This window comes from Danio rerio, chromosome 23 (genome assembly GCF_049306965.1).
Source record: "Danio rerio strain Tuebingen ecotype United States chromosome 23, GRCz12tu, whole genome shotgun sequence".
NCBI lineage: Eukaryota > Metazoa > Chordata > Actinopteri > Cypriniformes > Danionidae > Danio > Danio rerio.
In genome coordinates, this window is record NC_133198.1 from 26875252 (window position 1) to 26892226 (window position 16975).

Consider the following 16975-nt stretch of genomic DNA (forward strand, 5'->3'; position numbering starts at 1 on the left):
TTCGCTTATGCAACCTACAGTAGCAGAGTGTACTGTTTGCATAAGCTGGCAAGTGCACAATAAAAATGCTTGAGCACAAGAACAAATCATTCCTCCTTATACAAACCTGAAGTTTAGAGTGTCTTTATATTTTAATAATAATAATTATTATTTTTTAAATAATAATAATAATAATAATTTTCTGTAATTTTGCTTTTGTTTACCAGTAAGAAAAATCTAAAACTTTGTTTAAAAAAAATCAAATGCTGGTTGGCACCAAGGACAAACAATTGTTCTGAATAAAAAAAGCCACACCACAATGATAATGACAATGGCACTGGGAAAGAACATTTTTGTCCCACTGATAAATATAAATATCGTTGATGGCCAATCAGAAACCAATGTTTAAAAAAAAAAAAAAAAAAAAAAGCTTGAGTATTTAGAACTGCTGTGCACTTATGATAAACAACAAATGTGTCGCTGTGGAAACTAATATGATTTTTATAGTTATCATTTATTTTATAATTATAATTTTTTATGTAAATGGACATACCTTAAATTAGGTTAAATTAGTTTATGACCAGTTGTTTATTTGTTATAATTATTTATATTTACCCAGAAAAATACTTTGGTTATTGACAGAAACTGATGTGCCAGGAGTTTTTAGATTTAGATTTTAGCTGCTTTTTTTTTTCAAAATTTAATTTGTTTTATTTTAGCTTCAAAGAGTGCCATGCTTATCTATTTATTTATTTATTTGTTCAGTGAAGAAGCTTATACTTTCTTTGAGCAAGGACTGGGCATTAACTGGTCCAAAAATACAATAAAGGCATGATATAAATAATTTAAGATTCAAATGAAACCTTATTCATTCATTAATAATTTATGGAGTAGTTATTACTGCACTGAAAAAAATCCTGGTTGTCCTAATTTTTATGCCGAATCAAATTAACCTTATGAGTCTATTGAACTTTTTTAAACTGACTAAATTAAATCATGACTAATTTATCATATCATTTTTTGCAGTGTGACAAATCAGCTGTGCCAATAAATAAAACAAATTTACATATATTTAAACAGTTAACAACTATTTTTTAAAGTTGTAATAAGTTTAAAATATAGAAAAAAATCACAATATTACTTTGGCCTTCTTTGTTGCTTTTTCAAAAGCATAATGTTTTACTGAACCCAAACATCTAATGGAATAATAAAAACATCTTAAAATAATACAAAAACACTAAAACAAAAGAAAGAAAAAATAAACAAACACTTGTTCCAATCAGTCATGATTTAAATGTTCTCTACACAGTAAAATCTGGTATCAATTGACATCAATAGTAGGAAAAAATATTATGCAAGTCAACAGTTTCTAACATTCTTCAAAATATCCTCTGTGTTCAACAGAAAAACAAAACTCAAATTAGAAACAATCGGAGGATGAGCATATCCACCAAAACACTTATATAATTCAATGCAAATGCAATTTCACACACAAACACACACACACACACAAACAAACGCTTGTGCAGGCTTTCTCAGTTTGCTTCACCATGCCATTGCATTACTTGTGTTCTTATTTGCCTGCATCCATGAGTACTTAAAATGCACAATGCTGATATTTTTGTACTACTTTCAAAGAGCTGCCAATGTTATAGGTCAGATAAAGCTAAGGGGTGTAAGCGTGTGTGGGGCAGCATGGCAGCGCTGCGTCACGTTCAGAGAGAGCGCAGGAGAGGAAGGGAGGGCAGGAGGGATGGACAGTTGCTCAAAAGCTGATTGTACTGGCTGGCTTTCCTATCAGGGCAGCTCACACGCATCCAAATCCCAGATTAAACACCCCCACCTCTCTTTCCAACCAGCAGCACTCCTACAAGTCCCTGCCCCCCTCTCTCTCTCTCTTTCTCTCTCTTCCTCCTTGTGTAACTGTACTGAGCGTGGATTACCAAACTCTGAAGCAAAGCAGGGGCTCTGACAGGCTCCCAACAGAATGGTGAGGTAGGCATTAGTCGCTGTTATCGCTTCGCATCCAGACTATGCCATTTCCATAGCCGAATTTCACGTGCGATTGCATTACGTAGTTCTTTTAGCATCGCTGCTTGTGCAGGATCATACGTGCGTGTGCGTGCACTTTTGCAGGATGGTTTGTGGTTTGTTGCGGTTGTGTTTGTATGTGTGTTGAGCTACTACAGAGCTCAGAGAGGCTTACGTGTGACCTGGAGCCGGGTGCCTGAAAAGTCTGCATCTCCACAGACCTGTTTGAGTCATGAAGGAAGACCCTTAGTCACCAGAGAACCAAACACTGTAAGAGTTAAAACAGACTCTCTGTTGGTCCAGATGGTGTTGGCTGTTATGGTCAGTCTTTATTTTTGTCATCGCGCAATTGGGGTGTTCTTGTTATCTCTTTCCTTTAGATTCAGATTTTTTTTTTGTAAAAAGCTGAGAAAAAAGGAAGGTTATGAGGTCAGATTAAACCCACTATCATTGTTTTATGAAAATACATAACAGCTTAGCTGGGATTAGTGTCACCTGCTGTTTCACAGTATGCAAAGTTAAGATTTCATTTGTTTTTTTCAGATGACCACAAATCCTACTATACATGTAATCTACTGAGATGGTTGCCAAATACTGACATGTGTCATTCTTGGGTTTTTTGTAACACTGCAAAAAAAAATGCTTTTCTTAATTAGATTTTTTGCCTTTTTTTAGTCCAAATATCTAAAGACTCTTTAATCAAGAAGAATTTTCTAGACAAGCAAAACATACTGTCTTGATTTCAGCAATTAATATGCCAAAATGAAGTAAGTTTTTAATTAAAAAAGTAAAATAATCTACCAATAGGGTAAGCAAAATAATCAAGTTTCCCCATCGGGAGGAGAACTTCAATGCTATGTAGAAACACTTCCACTATGGGGATTTCGTCAGAATTCAGTTATCTGAAAGAGTATAAAATCGGGCCTATGAAATGCCAATGAATTGGCAGCGTCAGTGTGCATCAATGTGTGTCATCAATGACTATTAATTTGGCATATAAGCACAGCTTGTGCTCAACTGAGGCATCCTTTTCTAGCTGAAGAGGGTTTCACTCCCAACAGCTAAGGGACAATCATGTGGCGAAGGAACATAGCATTTCTGTCCCCCCCCACCCATCCACCCCCTTCTTCGGGGGACAAGGGTTACTTTAGTAACCATTGCGTTTTCCTTTTGACATAAGATTATTTTTCTTACCCCACTGGCAGATTATTTTGCTTGTTTGAAGAAAAAACATACTTTATTTTAGCATATAATTTCTAAAAACAAAACATATGTTTTGCTTGTCTAAAAAAATCTTTTTGATTTAAGAATATTTAGGTATTTGGATTAGAAACAAGACAAAAAAATCTAAGTAAGAAAAGCATTTTTTGCCTTGTATTTATTATTCGTGTTTTAGAAATATTTGTTTTCCCAAAGAAATACATACAAGTGTACATTGTATACATGTGTTTTTTGGGATATTGGGTTGCATCGTTTTCCCTATTCATTGCAAAATTTTAAATGTTAAATATTCTTCACCAGAATATTCTGTTCCTTTGCTTTAATGTTGCATAATGATTTAGAGCCCATGAATGATCAGCTAATGTGTGATGACATGTTTATCTGCACAGCACAGACCACGGCTAGTGCTGTATCTCTTTCAGTTCTTCATGACATGTAGGACATGTTTAGGATACTGGGTGTTTTACAGAAATGTGTTTTTACTTTCATTCTAGAAAATCAGCTGTAGTTACAAAACTTGCCGGTTGAAATAATTAAATAAATTTAATTTGGATGTCATGCAGGATTTAATTATGTTAAAGTACTTAGTTTTATATTTAATACAATGTCATTTGAGCAATAACTTCAAATTATTATGAATAATCATATGCCTTTTTGCATAATTTACAAAATACAACTACAAAACCCCATAAATCTTGGAGAAGAACCATTTGATGATGCATTAAAAGATCACAATGCAGTCACACAATGCTAATGATATTTTACTTTTTTAGTTTGTAGTATTTTTTTTATTATTTTAAATATAACAAAATGTATGATCATTTATTATTTGATATACTTTTATAAGTTCAGGTCAGAAAAAAATTAAGTTGCATCATTTTTTAAATAGCTATGTTACACTGGATGATAATTAAACATTATTCCAGACACTTTGGCTGTTAATTTAAAAAATTTACATGAAACAAAAGTAGACCGTGTAATTGCTTTTCATATGTGTTCTATTTAAAACTGCTTGCTACATTTCTTTTCTTTTGCACGGGTCTTTGACCAACAGTACAGGCATATACAGTTGAAGTCAGAATTATTAGCCCCCCTGTTTATTTTTTTCCCTAATTTCTGTTTAACGGAGATATTTTTTTCAACACATTTCCAAACATAACAGTTTTAATACCTCATTTCCAATAACTAATTTATTATATCTTTGCCATGATGACAGTAAATAATATTTGACTAGATATTTTCAACACACTTCTATGCAGCTTAAAGTGACATTAAAAGGCTTAGGTTAATTAGGTTAACTAGGCAGATTAGGGTAGTTAGGCAAGTTATTGTATTGTATTGTATTGTATATTGTACAATGGTTTTTTTTAAGACAGTCGAAAGAAAATTAGCTTAAAGGGGCTAATAATTTTGACCCTAAAGGGGTTCTTAAAAAAATAAAAAATGCTTTCATTCTAGCAGTAATAAAACAAATAAGACTTTTTCCAGAAGAAAAATTATTATCAGACATATTGTGAAAATTTCCTTGCTCTGTTAAACAAACATCATTTAGAAAATATTTAAAAAAGGCTAATAATTCTGACTTTAATTGTGTGTGTGTGTGTGTGTGTATACATATATATATATATATATATATATATATATATATATATATATATATATATATATATATATATATATATATATATATATATATATATGTATGTATGTATGTATGTATGTATGTATGTATGTATGTATGTATGTATGTATGTATGTATGTATGTATGTATATATATATATATATATATGTGTGTGTGTGTGTGTGTGTGTGTGTGTGTGTGTGTGTGTGTGTGTGTGTGTGTGTGTGTGTGTGTGTGTGTACTCAACATAAATAAGTACACCCCTCACAAATCTTTCATTTAAATTTATATCTTCTATTAGATGCTTTACAATATTATATGTGTGCATATACATTAGATTAGACAGTACTTAAGTCAAATCTGGGGCTAATTTAACAAAATAACTAGTAAAACAGTCCAAAATGACTAGTCCAAATGTATATGTTGGAGAAAAAAAAGAAAAGAAAAAAAAAGTTGTTTAGTTTAGTTAAAATTTAGTTGTTTGTTATTCTTTTAAAAAATATTTTATATTAAATGCATCATCTTTCTATTTCTATAGATGTTCAGTGATTAAAATAGTGTTTTAATAAATATGTCAGGTTAATGAATTAGTTTTGTTCAAATGCACTAATATATTTACTGAGAAATGGATACAAATATTTATTTTCAAAATGTGCTGTACTCATTTATGCTGAGCACTGTCTTTTTATTTTTAGCCTGAATTATGTGGTTTTTATTGTTTGAAATTCAGTAATTTGTGTTTAAATACAACTGTGTTTCCAGGACATACAGTACTTGCTAGAGCTTGCCTTTCCGAAAGTCGTTGTCAGGAGGAAAAGTGCTGACAGAAATGTCAATGAATTATTAATTCAAATGCATTTGAATATTTTGGCTTCGGTGGCGAACTTGACAAAAGACCGGGAAGTTAGTGACCGTGCATAGTGATGATGTGACAGGAGGGGAAAATGCAGTAGATTTGACAAACATAGAATCAGTATGTGATGGTGAGCGTTGCCCTTTCTAAACAGTGAAACAGACATTAGTCATGCTTACAGGTAGCTTTAAAGCGTCAGGTTTATCACACTTCCTTTGCGGTGAGAAGAACTGCAGGAAATGCAGTGATGCTTTGCTAACTTTCCATAGAAAGATGGAGGGGAACATAATGCTTAGAGTTTAGACTCACAGTATCAGGGTAAAACGTTATGTGCACAGCTGTTCATTAAGACCTCTGGTTTTAAATACAAGTTAATCTTTCCACAGCATATGAGGCACGCTGTGGAAAACTTTGAGCTGTTTGCAGTTATTCACCACTGGACTCAATAATGAGGATGAACTGATGGCCTGCGTACTGTGTATTATAATGCTTTATATGTATTATAACATCATTTATACATCATTATATATGTATTATAACATCAATATAGGATTATTATTATTATTTGAGAACAAAATGTGTACATTGTTATAATGTTTGGAGTAACTTTATATTATGTTCTTAAAATCTTTTGGGGTGAAACATTTAATATAAGTAGTTTATAATTGAATAAGTACACTAAATGTAAATCCTATGGTTTCTCTCAAAGAATCTTGGGAAAATTTCCTTGCTGTTGGTATTGCAGAAGAACAATTGGAAGATATTTTTAAATTGGTCCACTCCTCCTCTATATGCATCAGATATGTCCTGATGCAATTTAAGGTGCTCCTTATAACTAATGCCAAATTAGCAAATGTTTTCTTGATAGAAGTGATGCCTGTCATCACTGTAGTCTCCTGCCATTTATCTTCATATTTTCTGGAGTTGCCCTCAATTGACAAATTTCTGGTCCATTGTATTTGATACACTTAATTGAAGCTATTAACATAAATCTAGACCCTAACCCAGGGGTGGCCAACCCTGTTCCTGGAGAGCCACCTTTCTGCAGATTTAAGTTGCAAACCATATCAAACACACCTGAACCAATTAACTAGGACCTGAACACCACGTGATAATTACAGACAGGTGTGTTTGATATGGGTTGCAACTGAAATATGCAGGAAAGTGGCTCTCCAGGAACAGGATTGGCCACCCCTGCCCTTACCCCTTGACAGCCCCTTTTTGGTATTTCAGCAAGAGTTGACTTGACTGTTAAATCTCACCAGGTTATTGCTTTTTCTACTCTTTTAGCTGGACGAGCCATTCTTATCTAATGGAAACAGTTGATTTCTCCATCACATGATATGTGGATCAGAGAAATCTTTAGATGCATAAAACGTAAGGAAATTAAGATGTTTACTTTTCATCTCTTTAATCTTTTTACAAGTCCTGGAATCCAGTTTCAGACTATATCAAAGGCTTACCCTGTTCAGTTGATATCAGTTCTAATACACAGTAAATAATTGAAAAGAGGAAATATTGACTCCTTTATGCAGACTTTTCTTATTTTTTTATTTTCTTTCCTTTTCTTTACTGTTTTATTGGAAACTTTCTGGCAAGGCAGTGGCGCAGTAGGTAGTGCTGTTGCCTCACAGCAAGAAGGTCGCTGGGTCACTGGTTCAAGCCTCGGCTCAGTTGGTGTTTCTGTGTGGAGTTTGCATGTTCTCCCTGCCTTCGCATGGGTTTCCTTCGGGTGCTCCGGTTTCCCCCACAGTCCAAAAACATGCACAGGTGAATTGGGTAGGCTAAATTGTCTGTAGTGTTTGAGTGAGTGTGTGAATGTGTGTGTGGATGTTTCCCAGAGATGGGTTGCGGCTGGAAGGGCATCCGCTGCGTAAAAAAAAACTTGCTGAATAAGTTGGCGGTTCATTCCGCTGTGGCGACCCCGGATTAATAAAGGGACTAAGCCGACAAGAAAATGAATGAATGAATGGAAACTTTCTCAGTTATTATTTTCTTTAATTAATTTTTAAATTATTTATTTATTTTTAATTAATACATTTTTTTCTGAGAGGATATGTTTGTTTATAATTCATACATTTTATTTATTTTATTATGAGGGGATAGTGGGAAAATAAGAAAACTAAGACTGTAATTTGTCCTATTGTATACTATATGCATGGTCTTGTTAAACACCAATAAAAAAATTATAAATAAATAAATAAATAATTCTCTTAAGGTGAACAATTGATTCTTGCAAGCTAATCCCCTGATTTTGTTGTTTGTGTCTTCTTTAATCTTTAATCAAACTCTGACCAATTTCTTTTACATTTGGAGTCATGTTGATGGATTCAGCTACAACATACTTATACTATTACCACTTAACCATTGTTTTGATGGGTAGGTTTACTTTGCAGATGAAAAACAGATATTAATTACAGATGTAATCAGCAGCAATTATGTAAGCAGGGTGTCCGCAGGGTCTTAAAAAGTATTAAAAGTCGATAAATCAATTTTGAGAAAATTAAGGCCCTTAAAAGGTATTAAAATGTCTTAAGCGTGTTTTTACGAGGTCTTAAATTTTGTTCAAGCGTTGCCTAAAGTGTTTGACTTCAAAAAAGCAGAAATATATTTAGTTTTCTCGATCCACACAATTGGTTCAGGCCAGGTGCATCCAGCCAATCTCCTCTGTCCAGGTAATGTTGGTAATGTCACGTAATTTGTGACATTCACGTGAAGGTGATGTGACGCTCTCCATGTAGCGAAGAGATAAAGATTTGCTTACTCCTGGTTGGAGAAAGACGAGTTAAATCCCACGGCAATTCGTAACTTTTTGATTTAGTGGCTAATTTGTATGAATTTGTACAATCTAATTCGCACAATTTAGTATGATTTGCTCTGCTCATCACCCAGTGATGGTATAGGGTTAGGCGTAGGGTTGGGTGCCACCCTCATACAACTGAACTCGTATGAATTCATACGAATTAGCTACAAAATGTAAAATACTTACGTTTCCTCGTGAGATCATGCCGGTTTAAACAGTAGCTGAAGCCTATTTCTGAAACAACCACGTAATTTATTCATTTAAGCTTTGTTTCATCCAAGTTTATCTGAGTTCTGTTGCACAGTTGTGCTCCTTTCATTTATTTAACTACTATTGTTTTTTAACAACTGTTTATTAAGTTGAAGGTTTGATACTGATTAGAACTGGTTTTTAAAAAGTCTTTAAAAAAGGTATTGAAAGTACCTTTAGCATTCCTGCATATACCCTATAAGTGCAGTTAGGGCTGGGTAGTATATTGATTAAATATTTTTAAAGCAGTATGCTATGAGGCAGTCCCGTTTATATCGAAAAAGCAGTATAGAAATACATCTGAAAAATAGTGGAGCACAGAATAAAGAAAGTCCATAATCCAGTGAGTCAAACTTTATATTAAGGGCTTTAAATCTGTAAATGTAAGAAAGTCTTGAAGATGTGTCATAAATAGTGAGGTAGTCAAAACAGTTTAAAGTTTAAACAATTTTGTGGACATAATTAGTGGCCTAGCATGGTTAAGTTTACTGTATTTCTTTTTACAACCTTAGCTATGAACATTGTTTAATTGAACAACACTGCGCAAGATAAACAAATGTAAAACAAATATCGATTAATTTTTGTATTCAGACATGGAAAGTACAGAAATATATAGAAAAAATAGTTATTAAAACTATTATGTTTAGAAATGTGTTGAAGAAATCTTCTCTCCGACAGAAATTGGAGAAAAAAAATAATTTAGGGGGGCTAATAAATCTGACTTCTACTGTATGTTCATAATATGCACATTATATCAAATATTTTTAATATTACATACATGATGTTAATGACACAAAAAATTAATTTCTATTAACTTAGTTTTGTAAAGAATAAATATTCTATATTAGTACTCAATTCAACCTTATAGAAATGAAAACTTCAACTTAATGTTGTATAATGGTATTTAACTTGGAACTGTTTTAGTAATTATTTGAAGAAATGTCAAAGTAATGAACTTGAGCAAAACTTTCTAGTACTTGTGGTCCCATTTTCAGTTTTTCCTTTGTATTTACACAGTTGTATTGTGGCTTTTCAGGTGTAAAAACTCTGTTTTATGACCTCCTGGGTTAATTTTCCACTCAACGTACTGTGGCACATTTATACTCACTGCCTGTTGCCATCAAAACATTGACTGTTACAATCAGCATTGTGTACCTGTAGCATTGAGCTCTCTTTCATGAGTTACTTGTAGGTAACTTGTTGCATGTATTGTGTGGATATATCTCATCATGTAGATTGTAACAAGAAGACAGTGTTGTTTAATTATTGTACACTTTAAAAGCATTAAAATGTACAATAAAACTATTAAAATATAATTGAAATAGAGTGCTGAAAAAATAAACACTAAATACTATGTACTTTACCTGAGTGCAAAGAATTGTGAAAGAGGTACATTACTTATTGCTTTTTTCCTTTAGTGTAGTTGTTAAAACACTTTGTCTAGGCCTGCACTATGTATCATTTCAGCATTGATATCATAATGTGCGCATCTTCAATACGTCACAGAATCTGGAATGTCAAGCTGCCATCATAATTAACCAGAACCACAGTTCAGTACGCATGATTTGTAGACTCTTTGTGAATTTTAACCACAATCTAATGGTGCGAAGATAATCTAATTGTGTGAAGAATCTAATGTGAAATATTTTTACTTGGATGTGTTTTTAAGGTTTGCAACTGTAAAATACAAAGCAAAATTAAACCATTTGGGGCACATAAAAATATAAAGTTTACTGCTTTAACAAAGAATAACTGTTTAATTATTTATAAAATGAGGATTATACAGCGTTATTTCAGATTTGATAACTGAATTTTTGTAACTCAATATTTCACCGAAAACCATGCTGATGCCCTCCTTTACAAAATCATCCCAATCAATGTAAAATGATCAATTCTTTCCAAACAGTTACTTAAGTCATATTTTGTGATATTATATTCATAGCACAATATTTAATCGCAGAAATATAAAATATTCAATTTTTTTCCTATATTGTGCAGCCCTAGTTGGTCTGGATTTTTCTTTTGAGATGTTAATATTTTTCTTCAGCAATGATGCATTAAAATTATGAACTTTCTACTAATGTGAAGATGGTAGTCTACACAGCTCTTTTCAAATATGATATTAATAAAAAACAATACGTTAATACACCAAATCAGCATGTTAAAATTATTTCTGAAGTATCTTACCATACTGAAAACTAAAGTAATGATGCTGAAAATCTAGCTTTGCCCTTACAGGAATAAATACAATTTATTAAAATAAATATATTAAAATAGAAATAGTTTATTTTATTAGAAATAGAATATTATTTATATTTGTAATAATGTTACATATCATACATTTTCTAACTGCATAATTTACAAAACTATACGTTACAGGCTTGGCAAGCCTGTTACAGGTTTTTGGTTGCTTGGCAATCAAATAAATAACTTACATTTCAAAAAATCTTAAAATATAGACAACAATATTTCACACTAATATTTTATTTTGCTGTATTCTTCATCAAATAAATACACTTGACCTGGTTGATGATAAAAAGAATACTTTTCTTAAAACATTTCTTTGAAGGGGGGTGCATGCTTTCTGTCAAGATGAAAGTAAGTGACCCGTGTGTGGTCATTTAAAGTGAGATTAAGACATGGGGCCCCAAGCAGGCAGACACATTCAGAAAATGCATGCAGATAAAATTACTCCTGACCCCTAGACGGCCATTCACAAAGCACACTCACGTGAGGGAGTCGGTGCAGGAACAGACAGGCTATGGGGCTGCCAGACAGCTGGGGCCCAACACTAGCCCAGATTACACATGACCTCTCGTCCCCTTCCACCCCCAGTCAACCCCGGAGGATTAAGAAATTACATTTCAAACACAGCACTTCGTAACTGATTACAACTGGCATTCGCTGTGAAATTGGACACAAATATACATGTGGATAAGCTTGCTAAAGAGGGTGGGTGAAAGGGGAGGAGCCAAAGACCCTGATGTATGGGATGCTTGTTGGAAAAGTTAGTCTGTGAATACTTTTGTTTTATTAAAATATCCAAAATCCACTAAAACAGTGTTATGAATTTTGCTAACATGTACTTGTATTGTCACAAATATTTTGAAGAAATCAAATCAAATTCAGAGAAATAAGCTATTATATTTAGTCATACGGACCGTATCATGTGTCGCCATGATAATGATGTCACACATGACATCATGTGTGATTAGTTTTATGGAAAACAGGGAAACTCCAATGACGATTTAATGTGTTGTGTATTTTATTAAACTGCACAGGGCAGCATTCCTTCCACTTAAGAATAAACACTGTCATAATTTACTTGTGTTCTAATCCTCTTTGAGTTTCTTTCTCCTGTTAAAAAATACTGTAAAACTGTAGCCATTGACTTCCATAAAAAAAGGACATATTGCTAACATTTTTAAAAATATGTTAACTTGTGTTGACTTGAAAACAAACATAAAACATACAGTTGAAGTCAGAATTATTAGCCCCTCTTTGAATTTTTTTGAAATTTTTCATAAATTATGTTCAACAGAGCAAGGATTTTTTTAGTATGTCTGGTAATTTTTTATAATCTGAAGAAAGTCTAATTTGTTTTATTTCGGCTAAAATAAAAGCTTTATTTCTTTAACACCATTTTAAGGACAAAATGATTAGCCCCTTTAAGCTATATTTTTGTTTCGATAGTATACAGAACAAACCATTGTTATACAATAACTTGCCTAATTACCGTAACCTGCCTAGTTATGCTAATTAACCTAGTTAGGCCTTTAAATGTCACTTTAAGCTGTATAGAAGTGTCTTGAAAAATATCTACTCAAACATTATTTACTGTCATCATGACAAAGACAAAAAAAATCAGTTATTAGAAATTGATTATGTTTAGAAATGTGTTGAAAAAAATCTTCTCTTCAACTGTGTAACCACTATATTTTGTGTGGCAAACTGTCCTTTTGAGAACACTTTGACTGTGCACCTGCAAAAACTGTTTTGCTCATATATAAATATTTATCTGGAATAGAATTGAACAGGGGATTTTAGTAAACAAACATATTAAACAGCCATTACTTCAATATTTAATGAATCATAATACTTTTGAAATAGTATAGTTGAACGCGGATTCACCCTGCTTTGAGTGAATTCTTGGAATTTCAAAATCACTCAATCATAATGATCTGAGTGATCTGTTAGGTTTGTATTCAGTGAAAATACAGTATCCGCTGCAGCGTATTGAAGTCCCAGGCTATTTAGTGATTTATAAACTAGTAATAACACTTTAAAATCTATTCTGAATTTAACTGGAAACCAGTGTAAAGACCTGAATGTCATAAATGTCTTTGCTGTCACTTTTAACAATAATGCAATCTTTTTTTTTTTTTTTTTTTTTTGCACAGTTTGATTATTGGTTAATATGGCAGCATTATAGTGTTAAATCAGTGCTCTGCACATCTTGTGTCCGCATATATTTATCCTAATTCTTCAGAGTTTCATTCCATTCATTCCATTCAAATGGAATTCATTCATCTTTTATGCAAATCTCATGATTAAGTCTTTGTTTTTAAATGAAGTATACTTCCATTTCAGCCAGTTTCCTGTGGTCAAGGGCCAGGGGGTAGAGAGCTTTGAACATTGTTAGGTAACATGTCAATCAGATCACAGTTCCTTCATGGAGCTCTCTTCTAACAAGCTAGTTAACATAAATAAGGTGTGATAAACAAGAAAGGTGTGCAAAAATTGCAGAGCAGAGGTCGCGAGGTATAGATTGAGAACCACTGCACTATTTAACATTAGCTATTGATTATCATCATTGCTTAGCAAGTCATTTTGCTTTCTTTCAGGTGGTTTCATCCCAACATCACTGGGATCGAGGCAGAACACCTCCTCCTGACACGGGGCGTCCATGGCAGCTTTCTAGCACGACCCAGCAAGAGCAACCCAGGAGATTTCACTCTGTCTGTCAGGTCAGCATAGAGTATGCACTCCTTTACACCTGCCTTAATATGAGTCTGCTCTAGATTTGTTTGTTTTTTTCTCCTCAAGACAGTTATCAAGCTCATTATGTTGTTTTGACCTTTTGTGGTTGGTTTGTGAAGTTGAGCATGAATTGCATCTCTTCTGTTAAATGTTTATCTGATGCGTTATTGATTTCTTGGAAGTGTACTTGTTAGCCTAACCGACTTTTTTCATGCTTGGTAAAGCATTAAAAAGCTTGTTTATGTCATAGATTTCAGTCTTTGTACTGAAAACTCACTTCAACCATAAAAAGGAAAGAAAGTATTCACTAAAATATAGGGGTGTTATGGATCACGGTTGATTCGTGATTCGTACGGATCACAACCCACGATTCGGAACACACGTGACCCACGAATTAATGCATTTTTTTATTTGGAACGATCACAGAGAAATCGCCTCTCACGTCATTCAAATCACATGTATGAAATTAAAGGTGTTTTCTGCCACCACTTGTTTAACCTGCATCAATGCATTCATTGTAAGCTGCACGATTAATCATTAAAAGATCAGGATCTCAATACCCCCGCAACATAAATTATAAATGATGGTGATTTGCGTATGTTTCAAACCGCTGCATTCACATGTGAAAATGCAAAATTCAAGAAAGAGATTCAGTCTTTAGTCTAGTCTTTAGTCTAGAGTTTTGAAGTTACAAACAGTCAAATAACACAAAAGTACTGAGATAACAGTTTATACAATAGTTTAGAGATAACCACTGATGTTTATGGTAAAGATTAAAATCATTGTCAAATGCATTTAAGGGTGTACTCACATAAGGTACAGTTACCTTGAACCGCGCCTAAGCTCCCTTCTGCCCTTCAGCCTGCGCTCACATTGCATTTTTTACCTACCTTTTACCAACGTTTATGTTATCGATGCTGCAAATTTTCAGTTTGACAGGAAGAGAAGCGCTCTTGCTCAGAACAGTGTAGATTGGTTTAGTTATATCGTTTTAGTTGTTTGGGATACAGTGACACGCAGTCAAATATTTTGCCAAACAGATCAGCCACTTTTGACGCTCATTAATGGTCCTCGTTCTGCAGGTATTAGGAGATTTGACAAAGGTGCAGCTGTCATGCAGTGATGGGTTTGCGTCTTTAATAAACTAAGATAGTTTTTGTTCATTGAACTGTAAGTATGAGTAATAAATCCATATGAAACAGTCCCTTAAAAGTGATGTTGCGTCTTCAGTTTCGGGCTTATGCGCTTTGCAATCACACTACATGCGTACCTGGCCAAAGCCCAACTAAACCATGTTCTGGCAGACTGGCACACCTCTTCCAACCAGGCCAGTACAAGCCAACTGAACTGCACCTGAGCACGATTCAGAGCATTCACACTTCTCTGGGAAATGTGCCGGTTTGGATAAAAATAAAAAATAAAAGTTGCAGTCAGCAATTACATTATTCAACCAATAGGTGGTGACAACCAGCCATCAAAAATATGTCACTGAATAATTCTTTAAAAAATGACACATCTAGCTATGAAACATGAAGTTCCCCTTCGGGGGGAACTTCAGCACTATAAGTGGATTTGATTGTAAAATCCACGCATTGGGAGGTTCGGTTCAGAAGCTACTCGTCTGAAAGAGTATTGAACGGGCCAATTAAGAATGAATTGGCAGCGCAAGCCTGCGCAGGTGAGCGGCATAAGCAATCAACTGAGTATATAAGCTCACCTGGCGCCAGCAGACGCTATCCTTTTCGCTTCAGAGACTTTTTGATCGAGTCGATGAGGGTTCCTCCTGCTGTGACCAGCGATTCTGAGCGAACGAGAGCATTCTCCCGGTCCAGAGTGTGTACACGCAGTGGCAGACGGTCGAGCTGGGTTTCTCCCTTGCCTGGCGTTCTTTGGGTCCGGTCCTCCAGAGCGGTGCGTATAAAGTTGCAAACTTCACAGAAAGAGCAACACAGTCGTGCAGCACGTCCTTATCAGGACGGCGCTCCGACTGTGCGTTTCTGGATGCGGTGGTTTCCTGTCCTCGGATGATGGGCGCGGGCACTGCGTTACATGTCTGGGGGTCCAGCATGTTAATGCGCTGCTCGCGGGCAGTTCATGTCGTCATTGCGATGCCATGACTGTTGCGCAAGATCGCGGTTAGCCTTTGCAAAAGGGCGAACCACCCCAGTTGTCCCCTGCTCTGCAGCGGGCACTCGGGCAGATCTGAGGGTTTCAGCGAGAGATAATCCGTCGCCCACGGGCCCGCGGACCTCCCGCTCCTCTAAGCGCTCCATCCAAGCTTCGGGCGGGGGAAGCGATCCGTCTAACAGATGGTAGCCCTTACGCCCGATGACACCGGAGACCAGATGTCCACCGCGGCATCGGAGGGTGGGCTTTCATTGTCCGATGATGATCCAGACCCGCTCGCCCCCTTCGGGCTGGTGAGCGCTGTCACTACGGATCCTGAAACGGACATGTTAGCCGTGCTTTCCCGGGCTGCTTCGGCCGTGGGTTGGAGATGGTTTATCCCCCAGCTCCGCGGCCGGACCGACTAGAGGGGCGTTCCCTTCTTCCCGGAGGTGCACAGTAGGCTCACGCGGTCTTGTAAAGCACTTTTTTCTGCTCGTGCTGCGTGTTCCTCCACCCTAACCACTCTTGAGGGTGAAACAGCCAGGGGGTATGTGGCGATTCCTCAGGTTGAGTGCGCGATGGCGGTAAATCCGCGCGGCGCCTCTTCTTGGCGGGGTCCGCCTCGTCTCCCATCCAAAGCCTGTAAGTTATCTACCTCCCTCGGAGCTAGAGCTTACATAGCTGCGGGCCAGGCTGCTTCCGCCTTGCATGCGATAGCCACCTACCAGCGCTACCAAGCGCAGGCGCTGGCCGAGCTGCACGAGGGTGGGTCCAACCCAGGCTTACGAGCTTCGCACCGCCGCCGACTTAGCTCTTCGGACTACTGAGTCCACTGCGTGTGCGTTGGGGAGGACGATGTCCACATTAGTGGTCCAGGAGCGCCACCCCTGGCTGATATGCGCAAAGTCGACAAAGTCCGCTTTCTTGACTTCCCCATATCCCCAGCCAGGTTCGGCGACACTGTCTGTGAATTCACCCAGGAATTGAAGGCGGTGAGAGAGCAGTTGGTGGGTGATGTCTTATCGGCGGTCCGTAGCCCGCTCCGCCCGCCGTGCCATTCATACCTGCTCCTCGCCGAAGGCGCCCGCCTACGAGAGCTGCTCCGCCCCCGCACACGCCGCCGGCGAA

At 36.1% G+C, this 16975-nt stretch overlaps 1 protein-coding gene across 4 annotated transcripts in view; it reads left to right on the top strand.

The window, feature by feature from the left end:
* ptpn11b (protein tyrosine phosphatase non-receptor type 11b) overlaps positions 1-16975 on the top strand; it is an 80592-nt gene that overhangs the window by 16645 nt on the left and 46972 nt on the right. For 2 of the 4 annotated variants that reach the window (XM_073938180.1, NM_200454.1), the window contains 1 exon segment: positions 13603-13725. In XM_073938180.1, the coding sequence (XP_073794281.1) occupies positions 13603-13725 (123 nt within the window). 4 annotated transcript variants of the gene reach the window in all.